The following is a 26465-nucleotide window of genomic DNA, read 5'->3' on the forward strand; positions in this document are numbered from 1 at the left end:
CTAGCTATACTATTCATGCAAACTGCATATGACTAAGAACTGGGAGAAATTGCTAAAAGCTTCTTCTCATGCTGATCAACAAAACTCTTCAAAGCAAAACAAGCAAAGAAAAAGTTTATTTCTAAGATTCTTTTTGTTTTGTCACTGAATGTTGATGCTCTGTTTCTGAAAAGATCTGCAAGATCGTACAGGTTTTTGAGATCTTAATTTACTTAGCTCAAGTTTCTGATTTTTTTTTTCCTGTATTTCACTAAAAGGTGACTGGTTCTATGTATGCTTATTAGTAATTAAGTGAAATTTAGAGGGAATGGACTTCCTTTGAGATGTAGTATTTTGTAGCCTGAATAGGTTGTTTAGCCACTATTGCATTATTAAATAGTTAGTAACTATTTAACACTTTACTTCCCTGTTAAGCAACCTATTATGTGGAGCTGGAAGAAAGAAAAGGAACTTCTTAGAGAACACATTTTGTTATATCTGATCTTGTTCAGTTATTTCTGCAAATATTCATACAACAATGTGTCTTCACTGTTTTTGGAATCATGCTATTGATGAATCATTTCTCTCAGAGGGATTTTCCTCATACTTTGTTCTGATTTGATTTTATGTGATTTGTAACACATGTTGTTTTCATGAGAGTTCATTACTTATGTGAAGAATATTGTTGTTGCATGAAAATCATGGCCCTTAAGAAATCATTGGGAGATGTATCATTGTCTTCAGTTTGTCTTTTGGTTTGCAGATTCCTCATAGTCTTCACTGGAATCTCCATATCATTATTTCACTCATTCATCTATGAAGATAGAGTTCCAAGTTCTGTCTCAATGACTAGTGAATACTTTTGACCTTTTGATATTTGCTTGCTCTCTAAAGAGGAGATAAAGGTGGAGAAAGACAGTGCCTGATCCCTTCCAGCTGGACCAGATGTATGGATAGAAAATGATGTTTCTCATTATTTTTGTTTTTCATATTATCTGCAGCACTTCTTGGCATTTGGGTGTTTTTGATATTGCAGGAGCACCTGACGTGATTTTACTAAAGCAGGAGTTGTAAAAACTTTTTGTGCCTAGAGCATGGGAGACTTAGCATACATCACTTGCATTTGATATACTATTAACCTTTAAATTAAGATTATTAAAAGTACTGTGAAATAAAAGTATACATAAGTATATTTTTATTAAGTATTTTATATAAGTATACTTTTATACATAATAATTATTTTTACACACGTTATTGTAGATGCTGGAAACATGGTAGTTATCATTTTTGCTTTATTGTTGTACCGTAGACTGATCACTCTGGTGCTGAGCTCCTTTCTGGTTAAACGACATTTTGTGCTTCTGTTTTTCTCAGCCTGCGCCATTAAAGTACTGTGTTTCAGATACAGGATATTGATAACTGAGTGAGCTTTTTAATCATGAAGGTTTTATTTGAAAGCTGGCTGTGGAACAGCAATATAACTTTAAATGTACAGAAGAGCTCTCTCTGCTTTCTAACAATAAAAGGCAAAATGCTATACAAATACTAAATTACTATTTTGTTAGCTTAAAATGTATAGATTTGACAATTAAGTCTTAGTCATTTTATAACCTTGTACATTTTGTAATTGCCAGCTAGCTTGCCACCTGCTCTCTTCTGCCTTGGATCTTCCCACATCTGTGCTGCTTTGAAATTTGAGTATGCTTTTTCATTACTAGCAAATAATGTGGTTCTTGTTCTAATCAGATGTCATATGACAGATTACCTGAATACAGTTTCCAGGCTTTAAAAAAAATGTTAATTTCTTAAGTAAGCAGTTTGTATCTTAGCAGGATTAAGGTGCTGTGTAAACCAGATGTTTTAATAAATTGGTCTTTGAGGGGAAGGGTTATTCTGTTCTGGTGTGCAGCCTGAGGTCATGTAGTTTTGAAATAATTTATTTTCTTTTTCTAAGCAGTGAATCAAATATGCTACTTGAAAAGTGTGTCTGGGTTCTAATGCTCTTTTATTCTTGGGGCAGGTACAAATAAGCAGCTAACAAGTCTGAGATTCCTTGTAGTGCAAGCTACTGGGCCTTAATCCTGACTCAGAAGGATTGCTGTAGGTCCAGAAAGTAAATCTCTCTGTGTTCCTAGTGAATTTAAGGCTCTGTATTGAGACTGCCAGTAACCATACATGTTAGTATCAGTTATGAAGCTATTCACTGGAGTAGACTATGTTCATAATACATTTTAACCTGAGCTCCAAATTCTCATCAAAATGGTGATGACTTTGAGTCACTATTGATCTGGGCCATATTGAATTTAGTAACCCTGAGGTGAAAAACTCAGTATTCTATTACCAAGCTGTTAAAAAATGTAGTGTTACTAAAAAAATGCTTCATTTAAGAAAAATAAAATCTGCATTACAGTGTTACTAAAAGTGTTAAGAGTTCAGACTTTCCTGGGGTTTTTTATACTTAGTGTCACTGCAAATATTGCAGACTCAGCCTGAGCAGAATATTGGGGTTTGCTGTTAAAAAACCTGTTTATGTTACATAGGATACTCCTGCAGTTGGCACATTACATTAGCATTATTACTATTAATGAAAAATTGTACACATGCCTTTAAAAATAATTGTTTAAATCTACATCTTTTCTTTGGCTCCTGTCTGAGGTCAGTGGACAAGTATAGAAAAATGTATTTTTCTTCTGTGCAACAGAATTCTAGTGATGAAGTATTGGTAAGTTAGAACAATAGAATCATTGAGGTTTGAAAAGACCTCCCAAGATCATCAAGTCCGTCTCAACACCACCATGTTCATCACTGAGGCACATCTGTGAGTCTTTAGAAAACTTTCAAGACCAGTGATTACATTGCTTCTGTGGATAGCCTGTTCCAATACTTGACCACTTTTTTAGTGAAGAAATTTTTCCTAGTATCCAGTCTAAAGCTTCCTCTGGTGCAATTTGAGACCATTTTCTCTTGTCCTAGTGCTTGTTATCTCATCTACCCTGAGCCTCCTTGCCTCCAGGCTAAACATCCCCAGCTCCCTCAACTGTTTCTCATCAGACTTGTGCTCCAGACCCTTCCCCAGCTCCATTGCCCTTCTCTGGACTCTCTCCACCGCCACAGTGTCTTTTGGGAATTGAGGGTCCCAGAAGTGAACCCAGGATTTAGGGTGTGGCCTCACCAGTCCATTGTAGAGGGTTATGGTCACTGCCCTGGTGCTGCTGCCACACTGTTGCTGATCCAGGCCAGGATGCCATTGGTCTCTGGGCCACCTGGGCACTCTCTGGCTCATGTTCAGCTGCTGCTGACCAGCACCCCTGGGACCTTTTCCTCCAGGCATCTTTGGTGCCACTCTGCCCCAGCCTGTAGCTGCAGGGGCTGTTGTGACCCAGGGGCAGGAGCAGGCCCAGGCACTTGGCCTTGCTGAAGCTCAGAGCTCTGGCCTCTCCCCATCCGTGCAGCCTGTCCAGATCCCCCTGCAGAGCCTTCAGCAGCTCAACACTCCCACCCAGCCCGGTGTGTCTGCAGACTGACTGAGGGTGCCCTGGATCCCCTCACGTGGATCATTGAGAAAGATTAAATGGAGCTGGTGGCAGCGCTGAGCTCTGCTGGATGTGATTCCATTCACCCTCTGGCCCGGCTGTGCCAACAGTTTCCTACACATCCAACAGAGCACCCGGCCCAGCCATGAGCAGCCAGTTCCTGCAGGAGATGCTGTGGGAAACGGTGCCAGAGGCTTTCCTGGGGTCCAGGTAGGCACATCCACAGCCTTTCACCCATCCACTAATGAGTCATCTTATCATAGAAAGGAGATCAGGTCAGTCAAGCAGGACCTGCCTTTCACAAGCCTGTGCTGGCAGGGCCTGATCGCCTGGTTGTCCTGTACATATGATGGCATTCAAGAGGATCTGCTCCATGACATTCCTTGGCACCCAGGGAGAGTGTGGAGAAGGCATCCTTTTGTTACATGTTACGTTGGCAAAGTAGAGAACAGGATATACCAATAAAATACCTTTACACCTTGGTTATTCTAAAATATTTATGTAATTACATATTAGTTATTCTTTCTCTTCCTTTTCCTCTTTGCTAGCCACCAACTCAGCCTAATTAACAGAAGAAAATAAGAAAGATTTTTTTCAATTTTTCAAGCATTATAACTGACAGCCAAGTTTTTGTTGGTTTCCTAAGTAATTTGTTTGTTTCTTAATGTTACTGTTGAACCAGAGCAGTCTATTTCTAGGAAATTAGTGTATTTAGCATGTTTCTATCCACTTGGTGTAGGTTTTGTTTTATTTTGAAACAATTCTTTGCTTTTATATACTTTTTGAGTCATCTTTCCTTAAATATAGACAATAACCTTCTTTTCAGGCTTCTGTCTTAAGTATTTAAGCCTCTAAGTACTTTGGACATGAATAGCATTAAGAATAGAATAATTGTGATTCTAAAAAAATATAATTTTTAATTATTAAGTTTTCCTTGGAGAGGATGACCCATATATTTTAAATCTAGACTAAGGCTTGTCTGCTTTTGAGCTGTGAATATCATTAGGGTCAGGAATCTAATTTAATCTGCAGTATTAAACATGCAAGGCTTTTTAGTCCTCAGGTTTTGTTAAGGAAGAATAAAATGATAGGATGATGATATATTCTTTAACTAGTATCTCATTTTGATGATGTCAATGTTATGGCAAATATACATTGAAGAGCAAATTGTATTTGTAAACACATAATGAAGTAATTAATTTCTCCTAGCATTGGATTCAGAGAAAATAGTTTTTATAACTGAGACAAATGCTGCAAGCAGTAAGCATTAAACCAAGAGTTACAGAATTTTGCCTGAAATAGGTAATGAATATGTAAAGACTGAATAAACACAAACTGAATAGCTGCAATGTAAGTATGTGTAATTTATGTATTTTCTCTTTTTGACCTTTAATTAGGTTAGGCTAACAAAGCATAGGAAACTTTATTTCTTTATTCTTGTATTTATAGAAAGTAATTGTGTGTTGTTAGAATATAGATAATTCAATAATATCCTGCTTTCAAATATACCATGCTCAGGCTAGCTAGAACTGCAAGCAAGAAAGTCATGCTATGAGCATTTAAAGATTAACATTGAAATTTATCTAAATGCTATAGAGAAATAATTTTATATGACAGCCAGAAAAAGAAGGGGGTTTGGAAATGGTATGTTTCACAGCACAATCAAAATTCAGTCTAGATTGCAAAAGAAACAAAGAGCCAAAATACATATTTCCCTAAGGGCATTTCCTAAAGATAGTAACAATGTGTTATATAAACACTTATGCACTAGTTAAAAACATAAATCAGCCATCCATATGTGTTGAATTAAGACCATACAATTGACATTTGCCTGATATTTCCTGATTTTGATTGAGTTTTTAAACTTTCCTTCTAATTAAATATAGTAGCAGGGGTTCTTGTCTTGTACAGACAAGAAGAGTAATACACTGATTTCAACACCATGCTATAGATGTTGTGGTGTCAAATTTTAGGTTTCAGTAGTTTTCCAACTGAATCTCTGTTCCAGAAGAAGTGATTGATGTGACTTGCTGCAATATTTCAATCTAGTTTTACACATGTACTTTCTGTATGTAGTACTCAGTTTTTTTGAGTCTGTCAGTTGAAAACTACCAAAGAGCTCAAATTAATTGTGCAAAGTATTAACCTGTGGGGAAGAAAACACAGTATTTTTAAAATGCAACTCTGCATTCTGCACTAGGCAGTACTATAATCTCAGTTCAGGCACCTGCCTGGGTCCAGATTGGAGCTTTTTGCATTAACTTTTTTAGCTCTGGCTAGATTTCTTAATCTACCTCAGATCTCGAGTCCTGTTGCACTTCTGAGATTGGCATAGTAGTTGTCTATCACAAGAAAACATGGTAACTGACAGAAACGAAACTTCACTCCTATGAGGAGAAACTGGAAATTGGTCTTTTCCAGTCAATCCTTGAAGATCTGATTTTAATCATTGTCAGTATTTCTTTTGTCCTGAAGGTCATATCCATTTTACATAAATGTGCAAGAAATTGTACAATAGTTTTTGTTGCACTGGGTTTGTTTTCCTCTCAGCCTGGGAGAGATGTAGAAAAACATCTGATGAGATTGGTCTGATTTAGCCCAGTTGGAATCAGGGGATGCTGGACATCCTAGTTTCCTAGGCAGAATTGTCTCACTCAATTCCCAAAACAAAGTCACTCCTATCTCAACTACAAAAGGAAGAGTAAAGAAGCAGAAGGGAGTAATTGCACATATGAGAAGGAGGAGCTGGAAGAAGATGTGAAAGCTGTTAAATCACTGTGACCTTGCCCCTTTTGCCTGCACAAGGCAAGGGAAGGGAGAGAACAATTCAACAATCCCTGTATCATCACAATTTTGGCAACAAATGAGAGGCAAGGATGTTAAATATCCCTGAAATGGGATTTTCACAGGATCCACAACTTAGGGATCAGAAAGAATTTGCAGTTTATAGCACTGACTTCTGTAGTTCAATTCACTGCTGCTCTTTTTGGCTTTTTAACATGATTTTGAAAAGTGCAAACTGTTGCAAAATACTTACTTACTTTTCTTTGTATGATTTTAGTGATCTTTAACTTGGAGAAGGAAGTTAGTTTCAAATAAATCCAGTTTTAATTTATAAGTGTAAATCCATAGTGATGTTTCTATATGATATTTTCCAGACAAACCAATTAAAATCTGCTTAGATTCAGCATCTTACTTTCTTTCACGGTGTATAGTACTGCTGCATTCCTTTCCTTTTCTTCCTGGAGCCATGACTATAGTGAGGTTTGGTCAAATTTATTTTTAAAAAAATTCCCCAGAAACTATAATCTATGGTAAACTCCAATTACTAAAAATAAACTGAACAGTGTGAGAGATGTTTGGCTTTTGTTGTTGTAGTAAAGATAAGTATGTAATCCTGCTTTGGTAAGGAACAATTTAACACTTCTGACATAAGCTTTTTGTCGCTTCAGAATTTTCAGAGAATCTCAATCCAGTTAATTAGCCATTTTCTGTATAGGTTTTTTCAGGCAGGATGCAGTCTTGAAAAGCTCACTTTTACTCTTCAAACTCTCAGTTCAGCACACTTGAGCATGCAGTTGCATTCCATTTAAAGGAATAGAAGTTTTGTTCATAACCATTCTTATAAAATGCTACTGGAAAATATATTACTTACCTTTTATATATTACAAACCTGCAAAAGAGTAGAGCACTCTTAAAGTTGGCACAGTATGAGAAATAGTATGTTGTAGTGAGGTGGGTTTATTATATTGATGGCACTTTCTGTAATTTCCAAAATGCAGAATTTTTTTAATACAGTGACTTGAAATGCAAGTTTTGAAGGAGTGGATGGTCTTGCATTATTTGCAATTGAGTATTATGAAAAGCTTGTGGTTTTTTGCAGCACTCAGACTTTCACAAAGTAAGCATGCATTTACAGTGTGCATTTTCCTGATGTGTTGTATAGCATCAGATTTTTTTTACACAAACCTCTTTAGGGAACATCAGCATTCTGACCATCCAAAGTTCTCCTAGTGGTCTTCTTTTTCAGCATAAAGTAAACTGTGTGCCTGGGTTTGGTTTTTTAAGAAACATGCAAACATGAACATGGAAAACATAATACTTCCATTTTTACTATATACTCAGTGATATTTGTAATTCATGTTGGAAATCTGGTTTGGAATAGGTCTAGAAAGAAAATATATCAATAGAGGATCTAGGTTTGTAACTTCTAGTGTATGAGTGTGTTTAGGGTTTTTTTTAATGGTGATGGTCTCAATGACTGGATATATACCAGTACCTGCAATATGTCACTGCCTTGGACTTTTTTTTAAATTGTCCTTGGTTGGAAAATTTGCCTGGTAATGAGAAAGTTAGCACAGGAAGAATGAGACTGACGTTAATGGTACATTTTCAAGTGGCCACAAATTATGGGAAGGAAAATCTCTGCATATGAAAAAAAGACTACCTTTGATTTTTAATTAGCCCAAACTTTGTGGTTGTGTTTGGGAATTTGACAGGCAGATTCACTGTTTATATGTTTTAACTAGTTTTACTAGTGTTTTCCTTATTTTCAATTACATGTATTTCACGACAATTAAGAATTTTGAATTTTGGTTTTTTGGCAATGCTCTGCTTGAGGTTGTCTTCTCAGATATTTAGATATCTTGTCCCTTTGTAGAAGGGTGCTGAATTTTTCCTTTGGGTTTTAGCATAGTGATAGACCTGAGTCATACTTATATAGTACTGGATTCCACAGTATATCTACACACTTTGGGGATGCAAAGTACCTCCTGCATTTGAGTTAAATTAAGCGATTGGAATATTCAGGCTGGTTTAGGGCATTAGAGCAAGATAGCACTGCTAGTAAAAGAATTTAGTTGCATTTGATGTGAAAGGAAGAACATTATTTAGAAATTATCTGTGGTGGTAAAATACTTCAGAGGGAGATAGTTAAAACTATATTTGAAGAAGTCAAGGGATACAAAAAGCCCTCGGATTCTGGATAAGCTATTTAAGATGAATGAAGGTAGGAGAAATATGTTGCCAGCAACAGACCAATGTAAAAAAACAGAAAACCACACAAATCCAAACGTTATTGTGGTAAGATCTCTGTCTTATCATAAATCGTGCCAGGAAGCCTGACAGAAAAGCTGGACAAAGGATAGAAGAGGGAGGACAGCTCTGCAGAGCAGTCAGCAGGATTAGCTGTGTAATAGTCTCTTGTTCATTGTGACACCATCACAGGACAGTTTAGTGTATTGAATGGTATATAAAACCATATGTTAATGTTTTCAGAATACCCATAACATGCCATGTTGTACTGAAGTTGATAAAAGAAAAGTATACAGCCTGATGTTGTAAAATATTTGACACTTTCATGAATCAGATAGTAACCTTGTGAGGAAAACCACTCCTTATTAGTACAGACTAATCATATGCTTTAATGTATGTGCATGCCCTTTGGCTTGTCTTCTCCAGTGAATTTAGCATGGCTAAAGATTTTTAATGTGTCAAGTAATTATGAAATAAGTTGCCACATGCAATCTGTTAAGACTTACTACCCTATGCACTTATTGAAGTTTGAAATTTACAAAATTCTCCTGAAGAATTCATTGACCTATTTACTATAGAAGATTTTCAATTTCATGTTTTATATCAAATGAAATACTTTTCAAACTGCATTTAAGAATCCAAATAGAGCGGTGTTTGAGAGAGAATGAAATGAAAAACATTCATTCCCTTTCTTTTGGAATTTGTCTCCACATTAATGTATCACAGGCCAAACCTAATTATATTCAACCTATATTTTATTTGATCTACATGCCTGAGTGTCCTACAATCAAATTTACTGAAGAGCTTCTCACTTTTTTCTGCATTAAAACAATTGCCTTGAAGCACCTAACAATTAAAAAATAAATGAGTTAACACTTTCTGCTAAGTGCTACCATTTAAGTTGTAATATGCAATTAAAAACTACATTTTAATTTCTGTTCAATTACATTGACTTAAATAGTAATTTTAGTGTTATACTTATGAACCATTTAATTGTGACATCTTTCCTCTGGCATGTGTGATGCAAACATAGATTTGATTTTGTGAATGTGGCAAGAAGCAACCTTTTCCCACTTGTGGTTTGCTGTAATGACAAAAAGAAAAAGGCAGAATTACCTGGGCATTGTGTAAATATGATGGAACAATTTAATTTCAAAAGCTGTAAAAATATGTTGGAATTCAAATTATTTTTCATGTTTTTCAAAACTATCTATTTAATAGAAGGAATATTCAAATTGCTTTATGGTAGTATAGATGGGTATTTGAAACATCTGTGCATGTACTTGGTCATGTTAACAGCTAAAGCTTTGTGTTAAGTCTAAACCCAAAGCCTGGTAGAAACTGAAGTGTAAAAAATTACATTGTAGAGCAGTGGCCTTTTTCAGGTGTGTATTGCTAAAGACAGATGCTTCTTTGGCTTTAGCTCCTTCTTTTAAAAAGAAAACTGTTTATGAGTTGATGCACTGCGAACAGCTAGTTAACAGGTTTTTATGTTAATGCTGGAGAGAACTTGCTATGGAACAAGGTCCTTACCATAATGGATTAAGAATTTTTTTTCCCCTCTGAACCCTCCAGGTCCTTTTAGCATGCTGAAAATCATATTGAAGCATTTTCTAATGTCCAGAATAAACTTCTGGTAAATACTAAGTCAAGTGCTCATGTCCCTCTTCTGTGATGTTACTCAGTGCTGTTCAGGTTACTGGCTGTAGGGGTGTGAACATAATCAGAAAACTCTGATTAAGCAAAACAAAGCCTGGCCTAAAAAGTTGTTTTATTTTCTCGAGTGAGATTCTGTGTCTCTGGAAGGACCTTATTTCATCCATTTAGTAGTATCTTTTGTAGTTTTGATCTCTGAGTAACAGTGGAAGTTTATAGTGACCCTTCTACCAGTAAACCTTGTTCTGTATCACTTGCAGTTGATGAGTTTCCAGTTTATGTATAAATTTAATGTATCATGCACTTTATTTAATGCTATCCCAATATACTACCAGATTTGTAAAGTTCTTAAGATAGACTGATCTTTGCAAAAAACCAGAATCTTAGAGCTTTTAGAATTTTTTCTGGTGCTCAATCCTGTTTCATGAAAAATTGTATCTTAGGACTGAAATGAACCTTGAGACATCTAGTTGTATTTCTTTCTGTTGCACAAGTCCAGGTATTGCCATGAACTGTGCCTCAGTTAGATGCTGTGATTAGGACACAGCAGCTTCACTGCCAAAAAAGGCTCTTAGTATCATTTAATGAGTCTGCTGCTGGAGAGGGTATCACAAACAGTGCTGTGCATTTGGAATCCTATTTCCCAATTTAGAGTTCTCAATGAAGCACTCCAAAGCATGTGGTGCTACTTGATCACTCTGTCTCCATGTGATGGGCTGCAGAGGAGAATTGGTGGCACAAAAGATAACGGTCATGGGTTGAGATAGGAACAATTTACTGGAAACAGCAATGAGATAAGAACAGCCACAATAGTAATGACAGTTTACAGGAAAAGGTGAAGATTCACGTGTCATTGCTCAACTCCCACAGAAACCCCCTGACAGTAACTAACCTCTGCCCCTGCAACCCATAAGGGAGCCCTTCCCCAGTCCCCAGAAGATGACATGAGGTGGTATAGAATAACCTCTGGGTCCTAATCATGCTTCCTTCTGGCTGCTGCAAAAATTATCCCTGTTCTGGCCAGAACCAGAACAGTCTTTCAGTTCCAGTCCCAGCCTCATAACTTAGTGTCCTCAAACAGCAGTGTCATCACAACTGATAGACCTGCTTAAGAAAGGAGAAAGAGTAAAAAAACTGTGTAGAATTTTAAGTATAACTTTGCAAAACACTTTATTTTTCTTAACAATTTCCTAATGGAGAAATAACTTACACCTTTACCCAAATTCAACTGTTCTAAGGGCTTTATGGCTCAGGATACAAGAGTGATTGCAAATGTGAGTGTCTGTCAGGAATGTTCTCTTATTGTGAGAGTGGCAGACCACTGGCACAGGTAGCCCAGAGAGGTTGTGGAGTCCCCCTCCTTGGAGACAGATATTAAAAAACTGTCTGGTCATGATCCATTGCAGCTGACTTCAGTGGACCTGCTGGAGCCAAGTGTTGGACCAGATGACCTTCAGAGGTGCCTTTCAACCTCAGCTGCTTTGCAGTTCTGTACTGGATTAAGTGGTGTGTATTTACTCATGGACTTTAATCCTAGTCTCAAACAATTCCAAGATAATGCCAGTTTTAATTGACTGTAAGAAAGTATTCTGAGAGAAACATCTTATTCCTCAGATATAAGTGATATCTTCTATCTTCCTGATCAAGTAAAACTGAAATAGAAGTGATTTTTCCAAATACCTCTAGTTAAAGAAAAACAGGGGTAGAAAGTTTATTAATTTATTTAGGCTTCTGATATTATTTGATACTATACTCCCTACTATGTGTAGGGAGTAGGGTGTAATTGTTCTCTAACTTTAGGTGACAACATTCATGGTCTAACAATCTCTTTTTTGGTTGTATGTCCTTTTTATATGTGATCATGAAAGGGCTTCAGAATTTTAGTGAAGTAAACCAGTATGTTCTGCTACTTAAAAGGGGTGACAATAACATTTTTAGGATGTAGACATCCATGGAAGATTTTACTTTTTTATAAGGTATTAAAAAAAGGAAAAAAGTGAATAATTTTTTTCAGAAGCACCTGAATCACTGAGGGAGTAATTTTTTATTAAAGTGATCATTAGTTGGTGTAGGAAATTCAACCAGTTGTTAGGTTATATCAATGAGTAACAAACTTTTTATATTTATTTCCTGTGGAGGTAGATCTGCAGACTATTTTATTGCTATGAGAGTTTTACTTAAAATCTGATATTTGTGCTGTTGCAACCAATAGCAGCAATTGTAGATGCTGGTAATGTCCTGTAGTTTTAAGGAGATATCACCAAAACCTTCTTCCACAGAACTTCTTCTAGATACAAACCATTTATTTTGGTATTTCATCATTCTTCAGTGGGTGTTTTGAGGCCGGCTGCCAGGTCCTTACCCAGCCACTCTTCTACTCCTTATTCTCAACACAACTGGCTGAGAAAGCAAAATGAAAAAGCTCATGGGTTGAGGTAAAGGTATGGAGATCAAGTAATTCATTGGTGGCACAGACAAAATAGACTTGACTTGGGAAAAATTTAATTTATTGACAGGTAAAATAGAGTTGGATTGTGAGAAATCAAGACAAAACCTAGAACACCTTTCTCCCACTCCCCTTGAAGTTAAAGGCTCAACTTCACTCCTTTCCCAGTTCTCTCTCCTCCCTGCTCCCAGTGGCCCAGGGGGTTGGGGTAGGGAGCATTTGGTCAGTCTGTTACAGTTCCTTCACTCCTTCCTTCTCACGCTTCTTCCTGCTTCAGTGGGGGTCCTCCACAGGCTGCAGCATGGTGTATTCCACAGGCTGCCAGGGAGTCTCTGCTCTCCTCTGACCTTGGTGCCTGCAGGGCTGTTGCTCACACTTCCCCTCATTCTGCTGGGCAGTACTTTGCCCATTCCTAAATATAGTGCCGCCAGATGTTTCCAGAGCTGCCACCAGCTTGGCTCATGGGCTCAGCTGTGTCCTGCAGTGGGCCTGCAATGCCCAACACAGGGCAGCCCCTCACCTCCTTTCAGAGAGGCTGCCTTGACTATCAAGATTCTGCCTACAGTCAGCTGATTAAAAAAGTGTTACTTTTTCTGTTGTATTTCTAAAGATTTTTGCAATGAAATACTAAGTGTTTTCATTCTTTTACATGCTATTCCAGTTTTTCCAAGGTGGTGTAGTTTTAACCAGATTACTTAATATCAATGACTAGGCATTAACAAATCATTGTTTTTCAGCACTTTCAGCTCTATTGACAAGCAAATATTTATATTAAAGTAATATAAAATTGGTTTTGAGGTATTTTTGTTCTGCAAAACCTAAGAATAACTGCTTCGCCGTGCCTTCCTCTACACATTATTGATGAAGAACTGGAGCATTTTTAAAGTAACTATTAAAAACTTCTCTTGGCTTTGAATTCTTGAAGTAGGAATAAATAATGAGTAAGAAAGGGGAATGAAAATCAACTCTGAACAGTTTGTCATTTAGAGATTTACATTAAAAAAAGGTGTAAAATAGATATAAAGAAAATCTGGGAATTACTGAAGGGTTGGAAATGGTGTCTACTGATACGTGGAGAGAGACCTTTATGGGAGAAAATAGTTTTTATTAAAGATTTGCTTGGTCTGGGAGGAAGACAGAGAAAGGCCAGTGGCTAGAAGTGAAAGGCAAAGATGTTGGAATGAATGTAGAATAATAGCATTCACTTGTGAGTATACAGCACATCTTGTGCTTCCTTTTCAAGTCTCTGTTTGCCACCTTTTCTGTAAGATGACTGATTAATACAGTTTTTCAAGTATCTGCAGCTTTCTGAATATAGTCATAAATTTTAAAAATGTAATTCTCATCCTCCCCTGATTTTTGTCTGTCTTTTTGAACATAAATTCTTCAGTCTTAAGGTATGGCTTATTCCAAATCTGGGAACATCCTGGCAGCACCAAATAATACTGCTGAAGGTGGTGATGGGACAATCTCTTATTCATTACAGCTTCCTGCTGAGGTTAAGTAAGGTTCCTGCTCAGTAAGATACATGTGTGTACATATATATATGTATGTATATATATATATAGAGAGAGAGAGAGAGGAAAGTCTTAGAAATGAGAGCTGAATAGTAATTACTTTTTGACCTGCATTAGCTGTGAGGTATACTTGTGAATAAATACTTCAGTTGTTGTTTCTGAATAGACTGTAACTGGTTTTGTTTTCCCAAAAATGTATGGGATCTGTTGTATTATATATTTATGGACATATTTGCATTTTGGTTTGTAATATGCTTAAACTCTCAGAGCTGAATTTTGGTTTTGTTTTTTTGGATGGGGGATTGGTTCTTTTTGTTTTGTTTGTTTCATTGCTTACATATCATCTGTTGATGTGCAGTTAGGATGGGTTAATGTATAGCTTGAAGGTAAAACAAAATCGTCAAAATTGTGAATAATTGATATGGTAGCTAGAGGAGGAATTACATATATAAGCATTTTACTGGAATTAAGTTATTCTTGTCCCAGACTAAAAAGTGACAATAGCTGCTTAGGGGGGGTCAGTGTGGTGAGGAGCTTCAAAGAGGGAAAGACTTATGCAAATCCAGAATAAGGAAAGCCCAAGAACAAAAAATTACAACTCTTTTTTCCCCCAAGAAATAGAGAAAGGAACGCTGTCAAGGATTTAGATGAAATACTGAATGATCAAAATATAAAGCAGTTTCTAGAAGATGCTAAGGCCAAAAGTCCTTTTCACTGATGTTTACTACAAGGAAGTTTTAGAGACTTTTGACATCATGTATTGATGACAAGTGAGAAGGGAATGTTTTAGATTGAAGTGTTTTTGTTATTCATCTGAGGATGATGAATAACAAATTGCTTGGAACAATGGTCTTCACCATTCGTTGACCTGAAAATAACTCTAATATCAAATCCATTTAATACTGCTGTTAATATTTTAGCAATTACTTAAATGAGCCTTGAAATGAAAGATAGAAGTAGGATACCAATTTTTGAGCTTGCTTGAGGATTCTGGGAAGTACAGACTGGTTAGCATGAATTCCATACTGGGTAATTTTTTGAAGTTATGAATGAATGGTACTATTAGGAGTGCCAATTTAAAAATTATAGTAAGAAGTCAGTGTGAATTTAAAGAAAAGTTATGCCTTACTATTTGAGCTTTACAATGCATTTGGATTTTTTAAAGGTTTTGACAGGTTCTGTCAGCAAGACTTCTTATAGTTACAAAGTAATGTTAAGACGGAAAGGAAAATCTTTATAATAATGCTTGTCAAGAACAGGAAACATATACATTTTTATTGTAAAATGTCACTAGAGGAGTTTAATATAAATCTGCAAGGATCTGTTCAGTGCTGGAAATTATCTATAGTGGAGTGAATTGCAAGGGGTAAGAGAGTTATTTAGAGCACCACTAATCAAAATGTCTATGAAATCCTCATGATCAAACAGGCAAGGTCTAAAAACATCTCTCCAAGGAATACTGTCTTTTCCTAGGGACTCCCTTCAGCTGTGGGTTTAGAAAGTAAATGGCTTCCTGGTAGTGGGGGTTTTGGTGGGTTTTATTTTTTAATGTGGGATTTTTTTTCCTTCTCCTTCCTGTATTATATCTGAAGCTGTAGAGCAAAGCAGAAATATATGGGACAGAGAAATGAAAAGGCAGTAGGGTATGGTAAGAAGTGAGAAACTGAATGTGTAGAAAGCCAGCTTATAATGTTGGTTTAGAGCAAATACGGGATGACGAGAGTGGACAGCTTCATCACTGGCTTTGTAACCAAAATGGATTCAACTTCATGCTTAGGAAATTACTAATCCATGTTGGGGACAGCTGTGATAAAGGAAAGAATCTCTTCCTAAAACATTTGTTTCTGCATGTGGTAGAAGATCTGACACTGAGCAGATGAAACTTCATGGTCCTGTTCTTAGGTTCTCACTCTTCTCCAAGAGCTGTTGTCTACTTAGGTATGTTGTTTAATATTTTAATGCCAAAGGCATTCCTGTTTGAGGAATACTATAAACAAAAAATTGTTATGATTAGGTTATTATTTTGACAACTTTGTAAGAGAAGACAGTTACTTATATCTTCATGTTTACATGTACTTGCTTTGAAAAATTCTAAAATTAATGTTCTTTAAAACCTCTGTAATATATTGTTTAAGATTAAATTATTTAAGTTACTGGGACCAGAGGATGTGCAACACAGTTCAAAGAAAATTTAAGGATTAAATAATTCAAGTAACTGTTTATATTTGTGGGTGCCTAGGGACTGAAATGGCAAATGTGTCATTCTGCATATTGAGTAAGTTGTCAGTGGAATTCAGGGACATTTACAGGCCTGTACTTTCAACAGCTCTTTAGAGAAAACTAACAAAAACCTGATACGAAGAGAAGAATCCGTGAGCATCAGGTAAATATGACCTGCAGGGAGTCCTGAACATTGTTTCTATAATGGGAAGTCCTGCCTTAAACCCTTTGTGCTTCATAGAAAGATTAACAAATATGCAGGGAGAAGGTGAACTGATGGATAGTCTCTGCTTGACTTTCCAGAAGGGTTTAACAAGGCTCATAGGTTCTAAGGAAAGAAAACAGTTATGGAATAAGAGAAAGGTTATTTTCCAGACAAATAATTAATTAAAAGATGGGAAATGAGGGGTAGTAATAAATACCTCTTTCAATAGAGCAAGGTTAGTAGTGCAGTTTGGCTGAATTTCTGCTAAGAGTTTTGCTGTTCAATGTATTCATATAGTGAAGGTGGTAATATGATAAAAGGATGATTCTTGAGGCGAGAGACTTTATCAGTGGTAGTGGTGTGTGGAACAGTGAGCATGAGAACAAACACTGAAGAACTGCAGAGTGATCTTAGGAGTTTGGCTGCTTGGGCAATAAAGCAGCAGAAAAGTTTCCCAGTATATAAATACAAAGTGATGCAAAGATTGATACAGTGCGTGACTGTCCAAACTTCATGCGCAAGATAATGAGCTCTGAGCTGACCTTGATCCTTGAGGAGTTGTCAGTGCTGGCTTCATTCATATCAGCTCAAGATCATACCAAAAAACTATGCAAACTGTTAGAAATCATTAAGAAAAGAATAGAGAGCAAAACAGAAGAATCCTTATTCCACTGTATAGCTTAGGATTAATCCTGCTCTGTGCAGTTTAGTACCTCATTTCAAAGAGGTTGGTTACAATGGAATTGCAGGTGGTTTAGAAAAAGGCATTGTGGGAAGTATTATGTGTAACATGGCTTTACAGCTGAGTAGATCAGAACTCTTTAGGCAGAAAGAGAAAACTTACAGAGGAATACTCTTGAGGGGAATTTTGAACAAATTGATAAGTGACATGGAGGTCAGTAGATGGAGACTGTTTGGGGGTGACTCTCTGAAAGCCAAGAGCCAGATATCATCAAAGCTAGTGGGAGTCAGGTTCAAACATAAAATAAGCTGAATTCTTGTATAGTGAGTAGCAGATATGTGCAGCTCCTCATGAACATGATGTTGCAAATCCAGAAAGTTTACATAGTTTCACAGGAAACTGGAAAAAGCAGAAAAACAGATTAATTGAGATAAATAAATCTAAATAGATAAAATATATCAGGCCAGAGGAATTGCTTGAGATGAAAATAATTGGAGTTGGGAGAATATTAGGGGCACAGTAGGTAACCTATATGCTTGCCTTCATCTAACTCCTGTATGTGCATATGGTGCCTGTTTTTTCAGAGCAGGGTAGGACTGAAAAGAATGAATGATAAACATAATCTTTCTTGTTATCACAAAGTTCTCTGCTGCTGCACTCCCTGAGCACAAATGATGTGCTTACTGACCTGCTCTGACCATTGCTCTGAAACAGCATAGCTATCTTTGTTTTTGTTGGCTCCTAATAAAAACAGTACTAGTGAAAGTTGGATGTAAGAGCTTTGAAGGACCAAAGGCTTATATATGAACGTGTGGCTTTGAATATGCGTTCAGATGATTAATACCCTTTAGCTGATCTTGAGAGCGTCACAAGAGATCTTTAGAACTGGAGCAAGACCCTTTCTGTTCAGCAACAGCAAGATCACAATGCCAACTGTGTATTAGACTAGATAAAACAAAGACTGACTTCAGACTTCTTGTAGGTAAACCAAGAGATTGTAACAATAGAGAAGATTATTGTAATAAAAATAAGACATTATGAGCAAAAAATTAGATCAGAAAACTTTCACATTCTGCTCCTTCGTTACTGGACCAAAACACCACCATCTTCTAGGTTAAATGCTTTCTCATTTGCAGAATTGTCCACAGTTTTACTGGGACCCGTGGTCTAAAAATATTTGTACAGGTATTTTTAAACAGATGCTGCTGCACACTTTATTTGCAAGATCATGGAATAGATGTGCATAAAATCAGTGAATCGCCAAATTTCAGTGAAATGTAGCACAAAGTTCTAAATAGATTGAAATGTTAGCCAAACTTCCCTACAACAGTGATTTTAATTGTACAGTATATATAATATAGTTAACTGTACAGAATATATTGATGTCAGGAAGAATTTATCTATATCTAAAGTTTAATCTAGAAAAATCAAATTATTTCAGTGTCAAGGTACTGTAAATGACTGAAAGTTTCCTTAAAAACTCTCAAATACCAGCCACTTTCCCATTTTATCAATAAAAGCATATATAGTTTTATACTTATTAACAGTATTAAATGAGTCAGACTTAATCTTGACAAGAAATGCTTTGTTATCTAAAAACTTGCTTTTAATGTAATTGAAAATAGTGTTGCTCATATTTTAAAAAATCCTAATACTGTAAAGCTGTCATGCTGAAAGAGGTGGGATGGAATTGCCAAGTGCAGATGCACATGTAAGAGTGATGCTGAACAATAAACCGCATTCATATTTCTTTTCTATAGAAAGTGCATGGTGGTTTGCGTGAACTAATCCCTCAATATTGCCAGCTCTGTACAATAAATGATAGCAAAGGATTATTATTTATGGGAATGCTATGAATTTTTTTGTATCTACACTTGTAGCTTATTTTCATTTTAAAGACTTCAAACCATAACTCTGTACTTTTAATTTTGTATTCAGTATGGGGAATTAATCCCAGAATGGGGCTTTTTGGATGCAAAATCTGAATGCTTGTGTAGTAAGAACAGCTGTCCCCTCACCATGTGGTGTCTTCCATTGCTTTACTGTAGAGATGAATTTTGGCCCAGTGTTTCAGTAATATTGGACACACATGGTTTTAGGTGACAAAGCAGTATGTTTATGCATTCATTTGACTCTTGCAGTTACAGTTGGCTACAGATTAGAACAGGGAGAATACATTCACACCATGACCACCCTCGTAGCTGCTTGTAGTACTTGGATCACAGTAGGCGCTGTTGCATCTAAAGACACAATTAACTGTTGCTGAGGAATTGCAAATTCACAAAAGCTCCTTTACAGCTTTTGCTGTTGAGAGCAGATTTTCTTAAAAAAAAACAAAAAACTTTTCAGGGATTTTCCAAATTTGTAAATGTTTTAGATCTTCACATTCTAAAATTATTGTCAGCTTGAAATAAGATTAAGAAGTTGATATTTTAATGTAGGTAATGAATCTGTGTGCCCTGAATTAGCTGTGTAATTAACTACAGATCTACAGAATTATTGTAGATTTGTACATTATTTAGGAAGATAACCTCGAGAGTTCTGTAATATTTACAAGTTGCTAGTAAAACTGTGAGGACAAATCAAAGTTTACAAAAAAGTCTGAAAATAAAACTTTGCAGAAAGCTTCCGATGTCTGTATATCACTGAAAAGATGATCTTGATTTCCATGTGTAATTGCTTAGATATGCTTTGGCTATGGTAAGAGAGACTAGCTCTGAATATAGCTGTTGGATCTGAGGTTAAAAAACCCCACAAACAAACAAACCACCAAGTTTTAGTACAAATTAAATAGAAAATTACTGTAAACCACATATTAACCCTAATTTTGAAGTATGAAGTTTGATTTTTAAACAAAAGGCTTTTAACCAGAACTCTTTAAAAGAGTTATTTAAATTACAGTGATAAAAATTTTTATAAGTAGAATGTTCAGCACTGGAAATCTTTCTTTACAAAAATCCCTGAGAAATATTTTAATATAAAATATCTGTATGGAGTATAATAGAATAAAGGTATATAGTATATTAACTTGTTTAAACCAGTAAAAGTAATTAGGCTATTTTGCAGTGTGGAGATTTTTCTATGTATGTCATTTCTTCTGTAGACTAGGGTGTAATTGTATAATGCAAGTAATGTATGTGTGAGATCTCTCACATACACACACACTTTAGTTAAGCATCTTGTGTTTGAATCATCAGAGATAATTCATTTTATTCCTGTATTAAAAACTATGAATGTTTGAGGCTTTCAGCATTGAATAAAAGACTACATGGATCCAAACCAGGACGATTGATAAAATCCTTGCTACTATTGGCTATTATTTACTGTCTTTTAAGTGGCAGGTTGTATTTATGCCAATTTATCTGCTTCAGGGAACACTCTTGATAGCAGAACAAAGTGAATAAAAGTAGTTTGCTTTGCAAATGAATGCAAATGGTGAAGCCTTTCGGGAAGCCCTTTAACGGGAGCAATGCACTTTGATTATGAGTGAAGCTGCCATTTGGACATGGTGAAAAGAGCACGCTTGAACCATTGATTGGGGGAGACAGTAAAAAGTCAGGAAGGGCCCCGTTAAGCTTGCAGTGCAGCGGGCGGATGTCAGTGTGGTTAGAGCACAGTGGGAGAATGACAGGCAGGATTAGTGTCAGGGAGAAGCTTTGCTGTAGTTGTGGAGATGGTCCCTGGGGTCACTCACCTCTGACTGTTGTTCTGTGCTGATGGCTCTGTAATGCAAACCGCTTGATATGTGCCTGTTCATTATTGGAAATGGTGATTAGAAGAGGTATGTCATAAAGAATTCCTTAAAAATAAATAAAATGGCAAACTACTGGTGATAACAAAGATTTGGCTCTGCAGTCGTTGCCAAAGATGCTGCAAGTGTCAAAGACGGTTACTGCATTTTGCCTTCAGAGGCAAACGCGATTTCATGCCTTAAACTGCTCTAATTGTGTGTTCCTTGCTTTGTTCACTTTTATTTGGCCGTTATGAAGACAGTCATTGTTAACAGCTTGGCATGTAGTTAGAGTAAAACATTTTTATATCTTTTGGTTATTGAGTAGTGGAAGCATCCGGTCTGGTTTTGTGGCATAACTGCATTTTAGGGAGGGGGGGAGGGGGTGTTGTTTAATTGTCTTGATGGAATATTAGAGTCAAGAGATTTCATTCCAAATTTAGCTAGAGTGCTAAAGCACAGGATAGTAACAGTGACAAGAAGCTAAGAACTGTTCTGTTTCATTTAGACGCTTTTTTTAATATATCACAATGGAGATATTTTCTGTGTCTTTGCTGAAAAAATATTAGATAAGCAATAAAGTGAATATTTAAAATGTGTCTTAAACTGTGGTTTAATCACGGAATCATTTAGGTTGGTAAAGGCCATTCAGATCACTGACTCTAACCATTAATCCAGCTCTGTGAAGCCCACCAAGTGTCACACCCACACATGGTCTTTTAAATACCTCCAGGGCTGGTGATTCCACCACTTCCCTGGGCTGTCTGTTACAATGCTCAAAAACCCTACTGGGGAGACTTTTCCTGATACGTAATCTAAACCTCCCCTGGCACAACTTGAGACCATTTCCTCTTGTCCTAGATCTTATTATTTGGGAAAGAGGCCAGTCCCCACCTCGCTACAGCTTCCTATCTCAGGTAGTTGTAGAGATCAATAAAGTCTCCTCTGAGCCTCCTTTTCTTCAGGCTAAACATCCCCAGCTCCCTCAGTTGCTCCTCATCAGACTTGTGCTCCAGACCCTTCCCCAGCTCCATTGCCCTTCTCTGGACTCTCTCCAGCACCTCAATGTCCTTCTTGTAGTGAGGGGCCCAGAAGTGAACCCAGGATTTAAGGTGTGGCCTCACCAGTCCATTGTAGAGGGTTATGGTCACTGCCCTGGTGCTGCTGCCACACTGTTGCTGATCCAGGCCAGGATGCCATTGGTCTCTGGGCCACCTGGGCACTCTCTGGCTCATGTTCAGCTGCTTTTGACCAGCACCCTCGGGACCTTTTCCTCCAGGCATCTTTGGTGCCACTCTGCCCCAGCCTGTAGCTGCAGGGGCTGTTGTGACCCAGGGGCAGGAGCAGGCCCAGGCACTTGGCCTTGCTGAAGCTCAGAGCTCTGGCCTCTCCCCATCCGTGCAGCCTGTCCAGATCCCCCTGCAGAGCCTTCAGCAGCTCAGCGCTCCCACCCAGCCCGCTGTGTCTGCAGACTGACTGAGGGTGCCCTGGATCCCCTCACGTGGATCATTGAGAAAGATTAAACAGAGCTGGTGGCAGCGCTGAGCCCTGGGGAGCTCTGCTGGATGTGATTCCATTCACCAACACCCTCTGGGCCCGGCCGTGCCAACAGTTTCCTACGCATCCAACAGAGCACCCGGCCCAGCCATGAGCAGCCAGTTCCTGCAGGAGATGCTGTGGGAAACGGTGCCAGAGGCTCTCCTGGGGTCCAGGTAGGCACATCCACAGCCTTTCACCCATCCACTCAATGGGTCACTTTGTCACAAAAGGAGATCAGGTCACTCAAGCAGGACCTGCCTTTCACAAGACTGTGCTGGCAGGGCCTGATCCCCTGGTTGTCCTGTACATATGATGGCATTCAAGAGGATCTGCTCCATGACATTCCTTGGCACCAAGGTCAGACTGACTATAGTTCCCTGGATCTTCCTTCTAACTCTTCTGTATGCGTATTGCATTTGGGAACCTCTTGTGACCTGAGACCTCCTTAGCTGGGTGTGCTGGTAAGTGTTTGAGAGGGACTCAGTGAGCACTTCGTTCAGCTCCCTCAGTTCCCATGGGTGGATCCCATCCAGCCCCATAGATTGTCTCGGCCAGGTCACTGACCGTTTTTGCTTGGATTATGGGGCCTTCATTGTGCTCTGTCATCCAGGTCAGGGACTGGGTACATGGAGACCAGTGGATCTTTCCAATAAAGGCTGAGGCAAAGGGGAGGTATGAAGTACCTCAGCCTTTTCCTCATTGTGTGTCATTGTTTCTGCCTACATCTAGTGAAAGATGGAGGTTCTCCTTAGCTCTCCTTTTGTTGCTCACGGATTTGCAGAAACATTTTTTGTTGTCTTTTACAGCAGCAGTCAGATTAAGTTCTTATTGGACTTGGGCTCATCTAATTTTTGCACAAACCCATTTAATAAAAGTGGTGTTGAATGTTATCTTTACTGCATTTTGTAGTGTTGTGTTATGTATGTTGTATTAAAGTTAATAGGAATTAAATGTGTTAGTCTACATAATAGACAAAGTGCAGTTTTTGAGTGTTCAGGATTTTTAGTGTCTTACTGTTGGTCTCTTGTTTTTATCCATTTTCAGCAACAAGACACAGAGCAGATACCTACCTAGACTTTTTTTTTTACATTGTTAGATTAATTTCTTTAAAGATTTTTTTTGTCCGTATATTACCTTGCAAATAAATGTCCAATATTCCAGTGTAATGAATGTTTTACAAATGTTTTACAGGCACCTGAATGGACAGAGGAGGACCTGAGCCAGCTGACAAGAAGTATGGTTAAGTTCCCAGGGGGGACCCCCGGTCGATGGGAAAAGATTGCTCACGAATTGGGTCGATCAGTGGCAGATGTGAGTGCACTCAGATTTGCATTGTGTAGAGGATGACAAACCAGAACAAGACAGGCAGTGTAGAAGGCAGATACGGGGGCTGACATTGTCTTTTGAGAGAAGCTACAATCCTTTTAGGACCTGGAAGTGAACCATTAACTAACTATGCAAGAAGCAGATGTCAGCCAGTATCTCCGCCACAATTAACAGCTGTAACTGATCAGCTGGATGGGGGATGCTGGTGCTTACAAACTTCAGCTACTGTAACCCAATAACAGAAAAACAATGAACTGCAGGTTTTGTAGCAACCTCCTTTCACTGCAGTGAATGTTTGTGTGACTTGGTTAAAGATTACATCTCTGTTTCAAGCCAGTCCTTAAAAAATGCATATGAGCTAATGGTGTTTTGACAGGTGGTTTCCATTAATTAAGTGGAAATATTTTTACAAATTTTAAAACTAGTAATATGTATGATACTATTTCAGTGCCTTTTTCAGTATTATAGCATGCTTAAAAATTATATTATGTAAAATAATGTCCTTGTTAATTCATATTTTATAGTATATACCAGATACCAAGGCTTGTACTTATGTTTTTTAAGTGTTATTATCTTAAAACCCTTAGGGGCTAGGCTGTAAAAGACTTCTCCTTTTCAAGCAATAGATCACTAGAACATGTTGTAGTGTCTGCTGAGGACCATTTGAAAGCCCTTTCAGCTGACCCTATTTAATAGGCTCTGTAGGGGTTAATGAGAATAACATTTAAATCTGTTCATGTACATTTTGAGATTAGATGTTCTTTATCATATTTCAGGAATTATCTTAAATAATGGGAAACAAAGCCACTGACTACAGTGGAATATTACAGCCCTCTGGGATATTTGTATACTTCTTAAATTTTTTTTCAATGTTGATATAATGACAAAATGATATTTTTAGAACTTATTTTTAAAGTTTTACTGAATCTATACTGTTCTGATACATATGCTAAAAAAATAAGTCTTTTGCATTATTATAATTTTAGAACAATACATTATTTGCAAAATAGTGCATGTAAACAAGAAGTTACTAACCTACTAATCAAATTAAATTAGGGTTTTTAAGGTTTATTGTGTTCATACTTGAAGTATTCATACTACTGAACTGGACTAAACTGAATGATACTAATACTAAACTTTGATAATATAATAAACTTTTTAATAAAGTTCAGTATTAGTATTATTATTATAAAGATGCTACATTTTACTGATCTTAATAGCAAAAGTTTTTCACATATGTTAGTAGTATATAGTGTTCATGGCAAAGAGCTTTTGAGATTGGTTTGGAAAATTTGATTATCTTGATGCAGATAGTACGGACACGTGGAATGGTTCTACATACACTATCCTCAGATTGCCCTTTGCACCCACTGTCTGCTTTATTCCTTGACTTGGGTGTATTAAGAATCCTTTGTGTAATATATTTGGCCATTGTACTTGCACACATCCAGTACTGCAAAGGAAAAAAACAAAGCTCACTTGTTTTTTCCATTAGATGAGATGTCCTCAGCAACTTGCTGTTTTGTTTCAGTGAGTAGGAAAGAGAAATGAAAGACATATGATTGTTCTAAGAGCTGTCATTTTCTTGTATGAAAAAAGGAATTTCCAGGATTTTTATGTGTGGGGAAAAGTCTGAGTATAATCCTTTTTACTTCTAGTAACCTACAACTATATGATTAATGTAATTGTTCTTCACACAAGTTTTTGCTTCTCTAAAAATTTTCAACTGCTGCTAATGCTAGGTCACTTTCCTGACACAAAACTAATTATTAGAATTCCTGCTACTTTTATCATTGCATTACACAGAATTGCAGCAATTAGGTATTAGGAGGAAACAGAAACGAGTATTTTACAAAATGAATGTTTTAAACAAGAGCTTCATGGGAACTTCTTTGGGTCTCAGATTGTTACTGCATCAGTATTAGAAATGGTGGAACTGGAAACTACTTCAGATATATCCATTCAGTAAGATTTCAGTATTCAGTAAGATGTACAACTTATCCTGTATATTTCTTGAAGATAACATAGAATCTAAATTTACAGCGAGGACTCTTTATTTTGTTTGGGCATCACCATAATTAGATAAGAAATGTTATGGTAAAGTTGCAGGAGGAACTTCTGGGTTGTTAACTGTGTGTAGTAAAAGAGGTGCATGCAGCATTTACTGTCCAAACAGCTGTTCCCTGTTTCTGCTGGGAGCAGGGCAAGGAGATAAGTTCTGGTGTACAAGGTGCTGCTTTGAAACAGCTTGTGTAGGTAGAAGAGGTTAGGAATGCCTTGCCTTCAGCTAGTTTAACAGGAGTCAAGCCAGAGAGGGTTTGAAATATGTATTATCTAGCAAATGTACTACATCTTGAAAAAGAAAAACATTCAAGGACGGATTTGAATTTGGTTTTCTAACATTTTCTAGTATAGGAAATACTTTGTAAGAATTTGAGATTAGTGTCTGCTTCTTTCTTCTCCTGCAAAGCATCAAGAGCAGTAAGGCTTGGCTTTGCTTTCTTAGTTAAGAGAATTATGATAGAAGGGATTGATAAGGTACAGTGTGCTTGCTTCTAAGTGATTTTATGGATTCAGACCTTATTTAATAGTAGATTA

At 37.2% G+C, this 26465-nt stretch overlaps 1 protein-coding gene across 1 annotated transcript in view; it reads left to right on the forward strand.

Annotated features, from left to right (window-relative positions):
• The window catches only part of DNAJC1 (DnaJ heat shock protein family (Hsp40) member C1), a 107309-nt gene that overhangs the window by 68390 nt on the left and 12454 nt on the right, over nt 1-26465 (forward strand). Inside the window, exon 9 of the mRNA XM_030264540.4 lies at nt 23733-23852. Coding sequence (XP_030120400.4) covers nt 23733-23852 — 120 coding nt within the window. The remainder of the gene's footprint in view (nt 1-23732; nt 23853-26465) is intronic.

The sequence above is a fragment of the Taeniopygia guttata genome, chromosome 2, assembly GCF_048771995.1.
Source record: "Taeniopygia guttata chromosome 2, bTaeGut7.mat, whole genome shotgun sequence".
Lineage (NCBI taxonomy): Eukaryota > Metazoa > Chordata > Aves > Passeriformes > Estrildidae > Taeniopygia > Taeniopygia guttata.